The sequence below is a fragment of the Rhinolophus sinicus genome, chromosome 2 (assembly GCF_057876585.1).
Source record: "Rhinolophus sinicus isolate RSI-liver-muscle chromosome 2, RSI-T2T, whole genome shotgun sequence".
Taxonomy (NCBI): Eukaryota; Metazoa; Chordata; class Mammalia; order Chiroptera; family Rhinolophidae; genus Rhinolophus; species Rhinolophus sinicus.
The window spans coordinates 8,396,246-8,414,695 of record NC_142502.1 but is presented as its reverse complement, the minus strand read 5'-3'; the positions used below and the strand labels follow the sequence as shown (position 1 = coordinate 8,414,695).

The window sequence follows — 18,450 nt, the reverse complement described above, 5'->3', positions numbered from 1 at the left end:
GGGGTCGTGTCAAGGGGACCAGCAGCCGATCAAAGAGGTTCCCACTGGCTGAAGAAGGAACGTTCTGAGCATCAGTAAGGCTAACACAGTAATGGACTGGAACACATCAAACACGTTCAATACGGATTCAGAATGAAAACCAAAAAACGCAACTAATTGGTCACCATTGGAGGATATTAATGGACCAGTTCATTGAGTACAAAATAGCTCATAATTTTGAACACGAGTAAATAAAGGAAAAGAATCCTATTCTACTTGTTTTGTTTGTGTTGCCATTGGGTAAACAAATAGTAGATGGGAATTTTCTGTTTCAGAAGAATTTTAGCTACAAATGAAGAAGGAATGCTAGAATAGAATGTAACTTTGGGGGAAGATTACCGCATTGCTAATCAATGGCTGCTACATCACAAAGAGGAGCCATCAGACAAGCTTTCCTGATGGGAAGGACACACCTCCACCCATGAGACGGAATCTGCTTCAGCTTCTATATCCAGCCACTGAGCTACAGAGCATCCAAAGGGCAAACAAACACACTAAGCGACACCACAGGGACACACTCACCAAGGCCAGTCTGCAGAGGACTGCAGGGCATGCAGCCTGGTTTTTCCAACAAGCAAATTGCAAGAGAAAAAAAATAGGAAGGAAACAGATCTGCTAAAAGGGGTTTAAAAGACACATCAGTCACATTACGTAAGCATTACCTGTGGGATTCACACACACGGTGGAAAGCAACTTATAATATTTATGAGACAATTGGAAATGTGGACACTAACTGAATATCTGATAATATTAAATAAATATTGTTTGGAAAAATGACACCAGTGTGCAGGGCTATGCAATTTCTCCAGCAATTTTAAGGACTCAGAGTGAAGGGAGAAGAAGGTAACTAAACAAATTCATGGAGGGCTGCAGTCTGGGGGAATGAATGAATGAATGAGTTAATTAATGAGTTGATGATATTGGTTTTTTGCCTTAAATATCCATAGTATTGTTATTCTCTAATGAAATAACATATATAAAAAAGAACTTTGAAAAACTAAAAAGTTATATTTAAAAATTAGGACTAGAAGTCTTTGAAAGCCAGCCAGTCAAATACACACAGAGATTCAATAAATACATGATTTGCTGATGGGTTCATTTGCTTTGCCATTTTTATGGTGATCAGGTTTTTCTCAACCCCAAAAAGAGGCATGTGGTCTGACAAAAGGATAGTTTCTAATTCATGAAAGTATTTAGATGAAAACTCTTATTAAGGTATCAAATTTAGGTCATAATTAGTTGTCCATTTAAGGAATCTCTTTTAAGGAAAACACAAAGGTCCCTGAAGTGGAAGGACCCAGAAAATCAGCGTGTCGTCCCCTTCACGATGCTCCGTGTGACTGACAGCCTTGTTGGAGAACATGTCCAGCATGGTCCCCACATTTTCAGAAGTGGGGGAACTGGATGACAGTCTAAGAAAAGCGACCCGTGGATCAGAGCACTGGAGAAGAGGCATGAGGAGTGGTCACAGGCACCTGCCATGTCACCAGCAGGAGGTAAGGGGGCTCAGCACCACTGTCTCAATCTTGCTGCATGCTTTATTAATCGATAACTGGGTCCTCGGGTGTACAGAGGACCAAGCAAGAAGAAAGCCATTAAAAAGAACAACCTGCACCCCCACCCGTCCTCTAAAATTGCTCTCATCAGGGCAGCCATGACGCCACATGGCCAGACCCTCTTCGTCCTACAGGACCCATCTCAGCCTATGCCATCGTTGATGCCACCTGCTCCTCGAGACGTGACGTTCCCTTGGATTCCAGGACACTAACTGCCAGCTGTCCTCCTGCCTCATCAACGTCTGCTCCCCCCAGCACACAGGTCAGAGCACCCTGGGGCTCAGGCTGCAGTCCCTGCTTTCTGACCAACACTCCGCCCTTGGTGAAGCCATCCAGGCCCAAGGCTTTAAACCAGCGGGTTGCTGACAGCCTCCATATTTGCATCGCTGCTCAGGACGACTAGTTCGAGGCTCACAGTCACCAGCCAGGTGTGACAGCAGGTACGGGGGAGCTGCAGTGGAGGGAGGCCGTCCTTCTCCCAATGCTGGAACGCTGATGCCGGATGAAGGGAGCTGCCTGGCCCAAGGTTAGGCCCTCCTTGGAGGCAGAGGCTGGTCGATGCATTCAGGTTGCCTCTGGGGCCACCCCACTCTGGGGGTCCTGAGGGGTCACCGGGGCCATGTGGCAGTTCAACTTCTGCATCCTCCCTCCGGTGGCCTTGGGCCTGAGAGCTCTCCCCACTCCACCTCCTGTGTGCAGGGTCCCCGCTCAGACTCTGTGTCCACAGGGAACCAAACCGACAACCAGGGGAGGCCAGCAGTGGGCAGACCCTGGCGAGATTCTGAAGCTAGAACCTCAGGATTGAGACATTCTCCTCCTTTCGCAAAGAACCAGACGTGATCAGGGCTGGCCGAGCTCTAGGATCCCATCATCTCCCGGAGCCCAGGAACAACTGGCAGACTCCCTGCACCCCAGCAGAGTTCTGGGCCTTTCCTGCTCTCTCCACTCCCACTCCCGCCCCCGCTCCCGCTGTTTTGCTTACTGGGGGTTCACCAAGGGCCAGGCCCCCGGAAGGATGGCGCCTCCTCCTCCCTCCACTGGCCCTGTCCCTTTGCCTCCTCTTCGCTGTCTCCACACCCGCCTTTCTTTCTCTGTCCAGAGACAGGCGCCTCCTTTCCACGCAGCATCTTTAACTCTCCTTCCCGTGCTTTTGCTGCTAGCCTCTGACATGTGCAGGCCTGGCCCCTCTTAGCACAGTCTCGGCTGTGCCCTCTGCCTGCCATCTGTGTATTTTGTGTTTCTCCCAGCCAAGCTTCTAGAGTTAGCAGATGACGCTTCCTGGCTGCATTTCTTCCTTAATTCTTTGCAAGCTGACTTTTTTGCCCAGCCCTCAAATAAAACTGTCCACCCAAAGGTCACCATTACCTTCTCATCAAACCATGGTTCTTTTCTGAGTCCTTATTCTTAGAGACCTTTCTGAGATTTTCAAACCACTGACCACTCCCTGCTTCCAGAACATTCCACACCCCACACTTGACCCTCCTAAACCTCTCAGGCTACGTCTTTCTAGGCTTTTCCTCCAGTCCCTCCCACCTCAGACACCAGCCTTCTCCTCCTGCCTGTCTCCACTCCCCTTCAGAGAGCTGCTCACCTCACAGCCTCCATTCTTCATTTCTGGCCCTTCCCATTGTGTGTCCCTCTTCCTCTTAAACTCGGCACAACTGAAACCGTTCCCACTTCCCCACCCCCAGTTCCTGTCCTGCTCACACCAGCCTCCTCTCCAGGTCTCCTGTCTCTGCTGATGACACCATGCTGCCCCACTCTCTAAACGCGGGGTTCCCTTCTGACTCCTCAGCGCCTTTTTGTCTTTCATGCACTCAGGGGCCACAGACAGCCTTTCACTGATTGTACAGCTCTCCCCAATTTCTCTCTCTGCTTTGATCTTGCTGGGCTCCCTGGCCCCGCAAGTCCTGACTGACTCCCCACCCCACAGCCAAGTCAGCCAAATTGAATTTCCTGCAGTGGCCACATATGGGAGTGGACAGGGCTGATGGAGTTGGCCTTTCCTTCCTTCCTCACCTCCTTCCTTCCAATCATAGTCCCCCAGAAGCTCTACATCTCAGGGACATAATGTCCCCAGACTTTCCCCACTCAGATGGGTCCACTTGTTTTCCCACGTTCCACACATGGGTCAGGTATCAGAGCTGACCTTTTTCTCGAATATCTCAGGATCAGTTCCTTTCTCCATCTGCTAAACGTGCCAGTGCCCAGTGACCCTCAGCCTATCAAGGAAGACCCAGCAGGCTCTTGGCTCATCCCGCTAATTCTCAGAGACAGGGGAACAGCCGCTGGAGTTCACTGAATCTACGGTGCACACTGTAACATTGATGGAATCAGGGCACAGCTACAATTTAATGAAATCGTTTAATTGGCAGTGTTTTTTCTTCCTCAGTGGTAGATGAAATGGTGATTTGTCTTACAATTGATGTCTTAGATTCTATAAGCTGTAAAGCTCAAGTGCTGGTCTTTTTTTTGTTTTGTTTTGTTTCAGGTGTACAAAACAATGTAATAGTTAGATATTTATACCCCTCACAAAGTGATCACCTCCCTCCCCCTCGTATACAGCTGTTACAATTCCATTGACTCTATTTCCTATGCTGTACTCCACATCCTGTGACTATATATATACATATAAAAGTATAGCTGACATTCATTATTATTCAGCTTCAGGTGTACAGTACAGTGGTCAGGCACCTATAGCTGGTCTTGATTATAGGAAAATTTCTAAAATATGTACAGCATGCCACTGTGCTTTATATTATGTGATATAGTGTGTGATTTATATTATGAGCTTTATATTATGTGATGCTAGGAAAGGCAGGAAAGAGAAGGAAAGACAGAATTAAAAAAGACTTGGTCCTCTCCCTAAGATTGTATACCTAATTTGTGAAAGAGGGCTAAGAATAAAGACATATAAAAACGCTTCTCAAGCATCACATGTTAAGTGAGAGCTGAAATGTCCATCTGTGGATCTGAGGGTATAGAAACGCTATTATCTGGGACCTCAGCATTCGAGGAAGGCTTCCTGGAAGAAGTGAGCTTGGAGTTTAAAAGGAAAGGAAAAGAGGGCCAAAGGTTACTCTACCGCACTTAATGGGCACGCTGTTCTCATGAGGAAGTAATATGTCCATTTTACAGAGAAAGCAACAGTGTGGACAGCTTATGAGCATCATACCTGGGACACCTACCGCTTCATAACTGAATTTGTGAGCAAGGCGGCAGAAGGCTCAAGATGATTTGAATGTCTGCCTGACGTTTACATTTTTACTGTAAATGTACTAGGAATCATCAGTTGGGAGGCTGTCCACAGAGGATGGAATACCTCGTCTTTCTTGGTCATTCCCAAATGCCTACAAGGGCATAGAGTCCTGCTTGGTACTGGGGGCTCTGCTCCTTCTGGAACATGCCCAGAAGACAAACAGCTTGACCCACAGTCTTCTCAGTGTGAGCAGAATGGAGTCAGAGAAGAACCAGGCTCGTTTGGGGGCCTGCTGGAAGCGCCCTGACGGAGGTCTCTGGCGGCTATCCACACACGCCATTACAAGAGAAGGAAATGAAACATCCAAACCCACCCGGAGGGCGATTGCAGGCAGCCCCCTCCCGTACGCTCCTCCCCTTGAGTCCTGACATTGGGGATAGAGCCCAGTGCCAGGAGGGGCCCTGCCTCTCTTCCCTTAGCTCAGAGGTCATCCTGGAATGGGCCACCTACTCCAGTGATCGGTGCACAGATATGCGCTGGTGTCCACATGCCTGATCACAAACTGGCTTCTGCTGTTTGCCCTTAAGTCAGGGATTATGCTCAACAGCGTGGGAGGAGGGTTTTCCAAGTTGGAAGCCACAGGGCACAGGCAGGGAGAGCGGGAAGAGCCCCCTCGCTCCCAGTACCCACCAGAACCTCACAGTTGCCCCTGCTTCTTACCTCTCAAGCTTTCAGCCCTAAGTCTTCTGACCCCCGCACCGGCCCTGTAAAGGCGGTGAGGGTGGGGTGGGGTGGACAGGTACTGGCAGGTGAGGAAAGCTGGCTCAGAGAAGTCAAGGTCACATGGTAAGTGTCACATAGTGGTCTCCGTTCTCTCCGAGATAACACTCCCTTGATCTCCAGAATTTCTGCTTGACGTGGACAGTGGACAGCAGGACCCGCACGTACAACAAAACTAGTAAAAGGCAACGATTATCGAACACTTCCACCCGCGAGGCACTCACTAAGCACGGGGATTAACGCGATCCTCATCGCAATTTACGAGGGAGGGACCGTTATTACTCCCGCTTCACCCGCAGGGCCACTGAGGCACAGAGACTTGAAGTGACTCGTCCAGGGTCGCAGAAGTGGACGAGAGGGGAGGCCGAGCACCCAGGGCGGGGCCGAGGAGGGCGACCGCCGCCGGATGGTTTCAGCCCCGCAGCGCCAGCGGGGCCCGGCTGCCCATATAAGGCCGCGGGCGTCCGCAAGGCTCTCCGGGTCGTCAGGGCAGCCCGCGGACGGCAGCCTCCTCCGCGCCGAGGAATGCGTGGAATCTGCCTCCCTAGCGACCGCCCTCCGCAGGGAGGACGTCCCCTCGGCACCCGGCTTAGCCGCGGTCCAGCCCCGGGGACGCAGAGCCGGCGCCGGGCCTCCCCGGGCGCCCTCGGAGCCGCGCCCCGGCCGGGCCGCCCGCGCGTCGGCAGCCGCCTCACCGCTGGGGGGAGCGCTGGGCCGGGAGGCGGCCGCGCGCCCTCACCTGCCCGGGGCGGCGCTGCGAGAGCCGAGAAGGAAGCGGCGGCGGGGAGGCTGCCGGGGAGGAGCCTGCGCCGGGCCGCGCGCCTCCGCGCTCAGTGAAACTCCTGAAAGTTGCGGGCGTGCGGAGCCGTGGCGGCTGCTCGCCCTCGGGCCGGTCGCGGCCCCCGCGCGCATGGCTCTGAGCAAAGGGCTGCGGCTGCTCGGGCGGCTGGACGCCTCGGGGGACAGCAGCGTCCTGCTGGAGGCGCGCGGCCGCAGGGACTGCCTGCTCTTCGAGGCCGGCACGGTGGCCACGCTCGGTGAGTGCCTGCGATCCCGCAGGGGGCCCGGGGCGGGGGCCGCGGCCCCGCTGTCCTGCCCGGGAGCTCGGACGCCCAGGGGAGAAGGCGCCTGCCTTGCTGAGGCTGAGAGACGTGGGCACCTCCCTTCCCCGAGGTGACCCGTCGCGGGCGGCGCGGTGTCAGCGGGGAGTGGGGGTGGGGGTGGCGTGTTTGAATGAAGTCACGTTGGGACTCCGGAGAGCACTTCTGGCCCGCCCAGTGCGTGCGGCGGCCGGGCGGCTCCTCTGCACGCAGGCCGCGGGGTTCGGTTCCCGCAGAGCCGGCTCGGGCCTTGGATGCCCGGCGCTGGACCCCGACACCGTACGGTGCTTGACGATCCGAGGGGCTTGATTTAGAAGCTAGCCGAACCGCGTGCCTGCGCCCTTTATCTTTGCACTTGTTGGTGAAACCCATTGGCTTGTGTTGGCTAGCTTCGCTCCCAGAGGGGATGGGGACAAAAGGACCGTAACATTGGCTCCGGAGAAACCGTTGATGACACCATTGTGTGTGTTCCTAGGTGCGGCTGAGACTCCTGGTGACCCTGTAATGAGGGACCCTATAAATGAGTGTTGTCCACAGTGTCCCCTCCTCAACAGCTGCTTAGCTCCTGTGGACTCATACCAATGGCTTCTTTTAAGGAATCAATCCATCTCATATTTGGTCTCCCTCTTTTCCTGCGCATGGCGGCTTTGTCTCACATAAATACTTGGCAGAGAGGCGTTGATAATGCAAAGTATAGAACTTGGAGGCAAATATACTTCCTGATGACTCCACCTTCATGCTGGTGTACTTGATGTTAGATGCCAAACCAGTATGTCTCACATGTGCACTTCAGGAAGTCTTGAGACTGGTGTTGTGCCAAAGACTTTAGAGACAATCTCATGGAATGTTCACAATACAAAAGAGCTACTATTATCCCCATATGTAAACTGAGGCCTGAAGAGACTAAGAAACTTGCCCAAGGTGACACAGCTCTATCTGACTCCTATGCGGCTATTTCTGTCATGTCATACAATGCATGGCTTCCTAGAATGGACCCCTGGTCCCTTGTTTTGTGGCTAACATTCACGAAGAAGGCCTAGGTAACACCAAAGTGAGTGAAACCAGGTAGGATGGTTAGAACTTTAAACTTGAACACTGGAGAAAGTAGGCTCCCGACTGGTGTCCAGCTGTCCCTTCTTCCCTCGTTCGTACTAAACAAAGTGCAGAGGAAGGTCACTTGTCTTTTAGGAGGTGGATGATGGGGGCATTCATCTCCACACACTTCATAAATATCTCCAGTCTGTTGTTCGCATTTGTGTGCATTGATTCTTCAATTAGGATGTACGTCTTGGAAGGACCATCTCTTCTATTTCCACTTCCCTAATAATTTTATTAGCATATAGTTATAGGCTTGTTTTCAGTCACTTGGTTCCTGAAACAATGTCTCCAGTATTGTCAGCACCTTAAGTGTGCAGGAAATCGTGGATTAAATTATTGTCAGATTATTCCAATTTGTGCTCGGTCCCGAAAAGTCCAAGTTTGGTCATTTGCTAAGGTCTTGGGAGGAAAAACCACAGAAATTTCCATTCCATTTTAGATGTCCACTTCATACCACATTTATTAGAGCTGAGAGATTAATTTCATGGTACAAAGCTATTGCTTCATCAAAGAGATTAAAATGTCCTTCAGTTGCATTACAACGTTAAGCAAGATTCATACATTTAAGAGTTCCTTCGAAGCCTCTTGGAAAAAAAGACTGTACTTTTTCAAAAGTGAAGATTTTAAAATTATTAATGAAAGTAATGTTTTCCACTTGGAAGTTAAGTTGGGGCTGAGACACAATACACTGGATTCTAGAACCGAGGTTCTAATGATTGCAATGGGCACATCCTCAACTCACGTGTATTTGTCACTTAACTTAGCATTCATTTTTCAGTAGACCGTGGGCTGACTACTTAATTTTTAAAGTCTGTTTTTCTCTTTTTTTAACTTTTTAATTTTTATTTTTATTTTAAGTGGTTTTTCCAAGACCCATTAGCTCCAAGTCAAGTAGTTGTTTCAATCTAGCTGTGGAGGGCGCAGCTCACAGTGGCCCATGTGGGGGATCAAACCGGCAACCTTGCTGTTAAGAGCACCACGCTCTAACCAACTGAGCTAACCGGCCACCCCTAAAGTCTTTTTTCCGTAAGTGCAACTATTTTTAAAGAGCAGCTATGGCAGTTGGTGGTATTGCTGGTCCTGAGAAGGATTGTGAGAGCCTTCTGTTACTAGAAAGTTGTTGCTCAAACTTTTAAAGTATCCTAAATTGGCGAGAATGGCACTGAATCAGAAATTCCCAAGCGTTTTTGCTTTCCTTTCCTTGACAACGTTAGGAGTGCTTTCATTTGTTTTCCCCAGAAGGTTGCAATCTCTACTTTTATGTGGGACAGTAAACCTGTGGCAGCTGGCACAGCTGGTGGCGGAATCCTGACCTGGTCACTTTTCTGTGAGGTTCAAGGTTGAAGGCAGCTTCCTTTTTCACTTCAGCTGTGGTTTCCTGTGATGGGTCTCCCCAGGGAGGAATGAGAGACCAGGGACACTTAGGTGGTGGGCTTGTTCCTATGTGACTAGTGGTTTCTCCCCAGCCACCTAGTGGTCCCAAGTTCTGCCCAGCTGTGTGGCAGATGCATGCTGTGGTTTTTATGGGGAGCAGCAGAGAGCGAGGTGGCCCTGAGAAGTGTAAGTACAGCTCTTCAAGGCACATTTTACCCCATAAGGATCCTAACTTGAAAAGGCCTCTCTGTGGAAGGGCTCACAACTGCTTAGCGTTTCAGGCAGTGCTTGGAGATAGTAGGGGCTTGAGTTGATTTGTGAGTTTAGGAAAAACCGATGACCCTGGATTGGTGGATTGCTGGGGTCGGCCCTTTGTTCCGACCTGACTGCAGAGGTCTCCACACCAGGCCATCTGGCCTGCCAGCAGGAGGGTTGCTGAAACAGTACTTCCCAGTTCCTGCTTCTAAAAGAATTAGGTGGAGTATATGTCTTTAATGTGGACCAGTGAGGACAGGAATTCCAAAGGCAAACATATTGGCACCCATTTCAAAGGTTTTTATAAAGTTTTCTTTGTGACCTGATTCAGTAGTAGAGGCGTGTCAGGTAGAGGTGGAAAGCCATAGCATGTCACGATTTCCCTTGGCACATACTACAAACTTAGGGTGCAGACATTTGCTTCTTCACACATTGGGACAAAAAGTACGTGCTGTCTTTCTCGTCTCTTTTAGACTTAGTGTGGAAATGACTAAAGGAAATGTGCCTGTTGTGCATGCATTTCATCCATTTCCACCTTTCCAGAGCCAGCACCAATGCTCCAAAGTTCATGGTTGTTCAAACAGCCTCCCAGGAGGGGTGGCCGCAAGTGTCTGTGTGTTTGCACTTGTGTTCCTGAGCCCGCATGCAGCCTAACCTCTCCCCAGCCCCAGCCTTGCTGTTGAACAGGTGGGGAGGAGGCTTGGCAGCCTTAATTAAATTAATTAGTGAGTGTCCCTGAATTACTTTGAGCTTCTGGGGGGAGATTTCTATGTAAACACCTGGCCTGGGTTTTCCCAGCTGCTGTGTTTCTTTAGCGGCTGCAATGTAGCACTTTGCTTGAGCTGGAAAAGTGGCCATGGAACTACCAAGGCGTCATCTGATCTGTTGCCTTGGTCACTTTCTCGGGCTTTGTGGCCCTGGTCTATTCGGTCAGTGACTGGAAGTTAGCTTAAGAGCATCTGAAAGAATCAAATGAGTGGCCATTCTATCAGTTCTCCTGGGTAAAGACCGAAGCACAGGTAGAGCCAGGTGAGAGCTCCAAATCTCCTGACTTGGGAAGACTGAGCTGTGACCCGGGGCCACAGCGGCCTGGTGGCCTCCATGGCTCAAATCTGCGTCCTTCCGAGATGTAGGTTTGTTCAGCACAATATTTACAAAAGCGCAAACTGGGTTAGTGCAATCTTTTCCCTGTGGTTTTGTGACTCACTGGTAGGAAAAACATGATTTCAAATCTTGCCAGGCTCCTTTTGAGGGGCTTTAACCTTTAATGGTGAGAATTTTCAAATGTGCACAAAAGTGGAAGGAAAAATGAATCCCCCATGTACCTGTCATTTAGCCTCGATAGTTATCGATATATTTCAGATCTATGTCATCCATCCCTGTATTGTTTGTTTTTAATGAAAAAGTAAGCCTCCTATAATGTAATTGGTTCAAAGCCAAGCAAGCTTTTGATTTATTTGGCTTGGATTTTCTTTTCCTCTGACTTGCATTTGTGTATATGTGTTTCAGTCCAAATTTTACTTGACGGATTTAAATGTGACCAACAGCAGAAACCTGCTGGTCCATGGCGGTGTGAGTTGATTCTGAGATTCTGGCCAAGATACATTTTTAAAAACAAAGTAGTCACATGGGAAGAGTGAACCACAGCCTGGAAGAGCAGCGTCCCCTCCTTGGATGTCATTGATGGGCTCAGAGGAGACGTCTGGACCCTCTGACCCTAGACCACGGCAAAAGGGGCCTTGACTTGTGCCTGTCACCCGATGACGAGTGGGGCCGAGGGGCCATGTCCACCTGCCATTTGTGCTTCTCTCTCTGGACCACACTCCAGCTACTCCAGACTCTGTAATCACCTACACACATGGTGCCCAACCTGCTCTAGCCAGCTCAGGTCTCTTCCCAGGGTCCCGACAGACTGCACGGGGTGTGTGTGGGGGGTCCACTCCAGCCCCTGGGAGCAGGGTGTGTGGCAGAGGTGCAGGGTGTGGGTGGAACCGGGGACACACTGGCTGGCATGTCCTCAGGTGTGTGCACCAGGCCCCTGGCAGGGTGCTATGAAACCCAGAGAGCGGGGTTCAGTGGAAAGCACCGGGGCGGGAGGGGGCGGCTCCCCGCACTGGCCACAACCTGGACCTGCCTTCCAGTTAGTCCCGGGGGGTAGTTCTCAAGCTAAGAGGATAGCACAGGTTTTGTTTAATAGTTTGTTAGCTTGATTTAAAACTTTAAAGTAGTTTGACATGTGGGGTGCAGTGCCCCATTGATGCTGTGTTTCGTACCCTGAAAATGTCAGGGCTGCCTGCTCTTGGCACCTGTGTGCGTCCGGATCTCACCTCTGAGGCATCTGGTCCTGGGGTGCCCAGGTGCCCCTTTGTGATTTGGGGGTGCTCAGCTTCTGTTGCTGGACTGGTTCAGCCTTTCCACCTGAGGATGGGGAATATTTTCTGCCTGTTTTTTTCCACTTGAAGTGTCCCTGAAGCCTGGGGATCTGCCCCATACTCAGACTTGGGAATGAGGCCTGGGCCCCTGAAGCATTTCCAGGCCGGACTGGGTGGAATGGTGGGCTGGCAAGTGCATCTGCGTGACCACGCCGAAGGCTAGAGAGCAAAACCCCAGAGCTACGCTAGTGTTTCCAGGCTGTGGAGACAGACTGCTTCCATCATCACGCACTCAAGGTCAGTGTGGAAACATCCGTAAACGGCACTTCCTAGAAACTGCTTTGAAGGATTTGCTGGAAGGAGCCTTTGGACACTGTTCTGTAAATGTAAGTCATTCTTGACGACAATAAGACCTTTAAAAATATGCATTTCCTCGATCCAGTATTCTAAGGGGTAGAAACTTATCTCAGTAAATCTTCACACATCAGGAGCCCATTTTGCTTTAAGGGTGTTCATTGGAAGCTGTTTTGAGTTTTTAGCTGGTGAAATCAACTTTGGTCCAACTTGATAATCATAGCTAACGTTTATGGGGTGCCTGCCGTGTACCAGGCGCTGTTCTAAGTGGTCTACGTGTGTTATTTAACAGGTACTGATTAATCTCCATTTTACACTCGGAGAAACTGAGGCACAGAGAAGAGTGAGAACTTGCCCGAAACAACGAGAACATAGTTTTCTAATGATTAATGAAGCATTTGTACATGTAGCTCCATTTAATTTCTCATAAAAATGTTATTGAAAGAGATGACACAGTAAACCTGTATCGTTTTAGTGTGGTGGCGAAACATGATTAAAAAATAAAAATCATCTTTTTTAATGTTCAAAAGAAAAGAAAAAGGATTTGCCTGAGCTTCTACCTCGAGGTAGTGGAGGAACTGTGATTTGAGCTGGGAGGGGCCAGAGAACAAGAGTATGTTTAGTAAAATCTCATTTCTCAGAACAAAGACAATTCTGTTTTCTGTTTGTGTGTGAAAAAGACCAGGTCTGTGCCGTTGTCTTGCTGCTTATCTTGGGTTCCAAAGCACACGTGTCGGCAGTGAAGATAAGGGTCACTGCGGGTGAGGGTGAACGACTGGATTTTCATCCGACGCTTTTTGTAGAGGAGCGTTCAGGCTGGGGGAAGCAGTCACCCACCTCTGAGCAGTGCATGCGCTGCGGCAAAGGGAAACCTGATCTGAGAGAGGGAAAGAGGTGGGGGGTGGGGGGGCGCTTCGGTCCTACGATCCAGCCGAGCTGGGGCAGCGCTGGGTCTCCTCCTGTATGGCTGCCCCAGCAGCTAGAACCCAGCCTGGCGCTAAAGGAACTGCTAGGTTCTCGGCGTAGAGGCAGCGGTGAGACACCAGATTTCCCAAGGACGTGCTTCTGAACGGGACTGTCAAACAGATAAAATGTTGGACTGGTGTCATCCCAAAGATCTGCTCGATTTTGAGTGGGGAGAGGTCCCTGAGTGTCTTCCTGGCCCTGCTGTTTGATGGGGTAGAGGGGCTCTGCCAAGTGGGTGGGCTTAACCGTGCTTTGTGCCCAACGTGGGCACTGGGCCTCTGTTGTGTGTGGGCCTGCTGCTGTGCCACGTACCAGAGCAAAGGGCCCCCATCCAGAAGGGCTGGATGCGTCTGGCCAGGTCCTGGGGGAGACATAGGCTGCTTTCCTGGCACATGAAGCTGGCGGGTTGCCGTTTGCTTGTAAAGCTTCCTGGGTCAGAAATGAGTCAGGGTGGAAGGAGTCACTCTTGAGTGCATTACTGCGGAGGGCGGGCAGGGCAGCGCCTTCTGGGGGGCCCAGTTTTGGGGAGCAATTTCAAAGTATGACTGCCAAAGTCTGAGCTTAATTTTAAAGTAGTTTCTTGAGGACATGGAGAGGCTTCTGTACTATCATGGGAGCTGGTACTTAATTCTATTCCTGCATCTATGCCGCTTCTGCGCTGCCTCCTCCCTTCGCAGACGCTGGGCCGTGAGTCGCCACCCGGGCCCTGTGCGGCCTGAGGACAAGCCGCTGAGCTCTCCCCTCCCACTGCCCCTCTTCCTTGTGTATTTTCAATGCAACTGTGTGCTCCCTGAGAACAGGGCTTCATCTCTTCCTGCCAGTTTGGCTCCTTGACAAGGTCTGAGGGCAAAACAGGTGATAAGAAATGAAAAGGGACTTTCCCAGTCCTTTAAAGCAGTGTGAGGTCTCGCCGAGCAGAACTTGGGCCCCCGAATGCTCTTCTTGTTACCAGAACCCCAGTGTTTTCCCTTGGGTCCGCCTGCCTGCACACACTGGCCCAAAGAAATGCACAAGCAGGAGTCTGCAGTATAGAAAGAAAAAATAGTTTAATATTGAGGGAGCTCGTGCTCTAAACAAACTGACTCCCCAGTGGCGTGTAGGTTACAGATTCTATGGGGCAAAATGACCAGACATCTGGGGTTAGGGGTCGTGTTGGAAGCTGATTGGTCAGAGGTGAGGTAGGGTAATGAATCATTTCTTCAGGTCTTGAGGACAGCTCTGAGGTCTTTCCCAGCGTCCCTCTGATGTCATGAGAAAGTAGCCAGGGGGTCCTTCCACCTTAGGGCTCAGGAGCTGAAACGGAACTTAGGGCAAGATGTTGTCTTTAGCTGCCAGAGGGACCGCGTGACCGTTAGTCAGGTCCAGCTGCTCTCTTCTGCCTCGGGGGCTGCTGATTATCCAGGGAAAGGCTAAGCCTCTGGGGGTGGGGGGCAGCTGGCTGAGGGGGGGAGGAGGAGAAAGAGAGGGATGATTTCTAGGGCTAGGATTTAAAAGTAAATTTAATCGGAGTCAGAAGGACCCTTGGTTCTATTCTCATTTCAGTGTTGATGTGGGATTTGAGGGGTGGAGTGGGGAGCGGGCAGGGTGTTCACAGCTGACGCTCAGATCCAGCGGAGAACTGGATGGTCCAGCCAGCCATCGAGATCTAGGAAAATGGCCAGACTGAACAGGAGCATCTCTGCGGGCTGCTGCCCTTTTGCTTTCAACTTGTGCTGTCTTATTAATGATTGGCGGTGGTAATCTGCACTCAGGAAAAGCAGACTGCTTCCTTGTTCTCGGGGCTGACCCTAGAATGTGGAGATGCCTCCTCCAAACCCTTCACCTGCTTCTTCTCCTGGCTCTGGCTCCTTATGCTTCTTTGTCTTGGGTCTGGGGGGAAGGGAGTTAATCCCTCCAGGCCTCAGAATCCTAATCTGGCAATAAGTGAATAACAACCTGTATTGCTTTTCTACTTTGAGATTCTTTATGTCTTTAAAAAAACAAAGTTTAAACACTGAGCATAAGCAAATAAGTAACATCACCCCTTGACACACCTACTTAAAATTATTAATTACCCCAAAATATGAATTTTAAGAGAAATGATCTGGAAACATAAAATCTAAGATGGTTCAGATCTAAGTCTGAGCTAAACCTAGGAATCTGATGTTATACATTTTTTATTGGATACTTATGAATTAATTAAAATGCATGGAATATCTCTCCTTCATTCTGCCCCTTTCCTATAACCAGCAAAAAGATTTTAAAACGTATTCACAATTGAAGCTTAAATTAGGAACACAAAGTAGGGTTATTTATTAAAATACCATAAACTATGATATTTGAGTCACCCCTTTAGCTGATTCTTATTAATATGCATTGCTATTCTTAAAACTCTGCTTTTCATCAAATAGCATAACTTTTTTTTTTTTTAATAATATGGACTGGAGTGGAGAGTTTGTGTGTCTGGGCACGAGCAGTCTTTTTATCTGTCTGTTGTAGCTGACTATGGTTGCATGAACTTAGCTTCACCATGAATCTTATCCATGGCTGTTAAATATTGTATATTGGAAAAACTCTCTTTAAGCAGAGGAGACAGTTTTCTGCTGCTCCTGCTTCCCGATTTAGCAAAGCTGAGGTCAAGTGGATCCCGCTGGCAGCAAGGAATGGTCAGAGTGCTGTGCGATGCCGAACCGTCCACATGCTCGGGCCCAACACAACAGTGACACTCGTGTCCCAGCCTGTTTCAACAGTGGATTCGTTTGCATTTAAATGGTGTGGATAAAGAAAGGAATATTGGAACATGAAGGCTGGAAATCACTTGCCACCTGCCCAGGCCTGAGCCAGGCCCTTATAACAAGGTCCATCTACGTTGTGTATCTACTTGTCTTCTTATAGACCACCAGAAGGGGAGGAGCCCGTGACCAGAAGGGAGGAGCTTAGGAACTAGAGGGGAGGAGCCGTGGACCTGGAGGGGAGGAGGAGCAGTCAGAACAGATCTGTGTGGCTAGTGTGGGAGGGCCAGCAGTGGGGCCGCAAGGATGCAATTCCACGCTGAGATTTTGTCTCTAGTGGGCAGAATCTTCTATTTCTCATTCCAAGGGCTACTTGACTTTTTCTCCAGTCAGACTATAAGAGCAGTGTTTTGGGGTGAGGACTAAGAGATTTTTGTCCGGTAGTATAAATTGATTTTAATCAGAAGTAACAGAACTTTATCTATCTATCTATCTATCTATCTATCTATCTATCTATCTATCTACGTATCTATCTATCTATCTGTCTATGAGTTGTGACAATTAAGTTCAACGATGTTGCTAACCTTTTTTGATATCAGAGGGATTATTCATTATGAATTTGTACCAACTGGACAAACACTTAACCAAGTGTACTATTTGGAAGTGCTGAAAAGGCTGCATGAAAAAGTTAGACAACCTAAACTTTTCACCAGCAATTCATGGCTCTTGCATCACGACAATGCACCAGCTCACACTGTCTGTGAGGGAGTTTTTAGCCAGTAAACAAATAACTGTATTGGAACACCCTCCCTACTCACCTGATCTGGCCCCCCAGTGACTTCTTTCTTTACCTCAAGATAAAGGAAATATTGAAAGGAAGACATTCTGATGACAGTCAGGACATCAAGGGTAATACGACGACAGCTCTAATGGCCATTCCAGAAAAATAGTTCCAAAATTGCTTTGAAGCGTGGCTTCAGTGCATAGCTTCCCAAGGGGAGTGCTTGAAAGGTGACTGTAGTGACATTCAGCAATGAGGTGTGCAACACTTTTTCTAGGATGAGTTCGCGAACTTAATTGTCAGACCTTGTACCTATCGATCAAGTTTTGCTGTATATTGACAAGGGAAGAGGTGTAATTTCCATTAGGGTGTTAAAAATATTGACAATTCCAAAGACCCCAGGGACCCTGGGATGGGGGACACTGGAAGGTCTAGGCCTCCGTGCCAGGTTCTGGAGAGGTTCCTCCACGTTTCCTGCCCGGTGCCCTGCTTTCCAAGCTGTGACTATACGTCTGAATCTGTCCAGAGGGGGTGCTGGTTTCTGTTCTGATTCACTGGAAGGCACCGTGTGGGCTGGAGGCTGCCCTGGAGAAAGTCTACTGGTAGCCTTTTTTCTAACTTGTGTAGTAATAAAACGTTAATCCAACTGCGGAACTGGTGTTTGTATCCCTACAGCATAGGAACAGATTACGTAAGACCACATATATGAAGTGAGAAATTATAAGGAAATAGCGTTGCCTGCCTAGGAGTAGCTCCAGACCACAGGGGGTTTTGAGGGTGTGTATCTGACTTCAGCAGCACCCTTCCGCTCTAGGTTTCTGCTTGTTTGCTGTTAGGAAAATGAGGTGACTGAGATCTTAGTAGAATTTTGTCTTTAGAGAGAAAACAGACCCAGAAGGAAGATTTGAGGAGTGGTTCTATAAGAAAAGTCGGTGAGCTTTAGAGGATGAACTTTGTGGCGTTAGTTGAGTCACCACCTTTCTGCCGGGCCCCCCAGGAGAGTGCTCCATTCTGTGGCTTCTGTTTTCTCCCCTCCTGAACACTCTCAAGTCTTTTGGGTGAGATGATAAGATTTTACACTTAGAAAATCCAGGAGACAGACCCTGAAGAATCCATGAGTGCAATGATGCCATGTCTGACATATGTTTGTCAGTCCTCCAGGAGCTAGACGGACACACGCATGTGTGCACGCACACACACACACACACACACACACACACACAGCAGGGAGGGGAGGGGAGGAGAAATAAGATTGGGGAAATGCTGATGTCTGTTGGAGCTAGGTGATAGGTATGTGGTGGGCCATTAGACTTAGTGAATGAATAAGGTGGCTGCTTTACAAGCTAAGTAGATAAAACTTGGTAGCTTTCCCATTTACCATCATTAGTCAGTTAGAGTATGGAATGAGGAAAAAAGATTCCACTCCCAGTGACTACAGTTTCTGGGAATAAACACAATAAAATGCATAAGGCCTAAAAGAAGGAAGCTATAAAACTTTACTGAAACACCAAAGAAATGAAAAAGTATACACCATATTCTTGGGAGAGGGACATCAAAATGTGCAGATGTTAGTTCTTCTCCAATTGATCTATAAACGCACGTATCTGAGTAAAATCCAATAAATTCTAATCCACAGGAATTTGATAGTAAACTTTATATTTATTAAGTATAAAAACGGACTGATTTTAAAGTATATCTGGGACACCTCCCCCCCACCCCGTATTTAAGCCTCCATTTTGGTCAATGGCACCCAAGTATGGGTGGGACAAAGGCCTCAAGGTCAGTCTGCTCCTGCTCTCCCCCTCCACCCCGTCCAATCATCCAGCAGGTCCGAGAATATAACCCACCAGCTCTCCTGTTGAAGC

The 18,450-nt window shown here is 49.2% G+C and overlaps 1 protein-coding gene across 5 annotated transcripts in view; it reads left to right on the top strand.

Annotated features, from left to right (window-relative positions):
- The first annotated feature begins 5,927 nt into the window (after positions 1-5,927).
- The window catches only part of SYNJ2 (synaptojanin 2), a 92,631-nt gene continuing 80,108 nt past the window's right edge, over positions 5,928-18,450 (top strand). For 2 of the 5 annotated variants that reach the window (XM_074333750.2, XM_019749342.3), the window contains exon 1: positions 5,931-6,611. In XM_074333750.2, coding sequence (XP_074189851.2) covers positions 5,981-6,611 — 631 coding nt within the window. In that variant the 5' untranslated portion in view covers positions 5,931-5,980. Of the gene's footprint in view, positions 6,612-18,450 lie in introns of all 5 variants that reach the window. The other 3 variants (XM_019749359.3, XM_019749347.3, XM_019749353.3) reach the window with 3 other exon arrangements.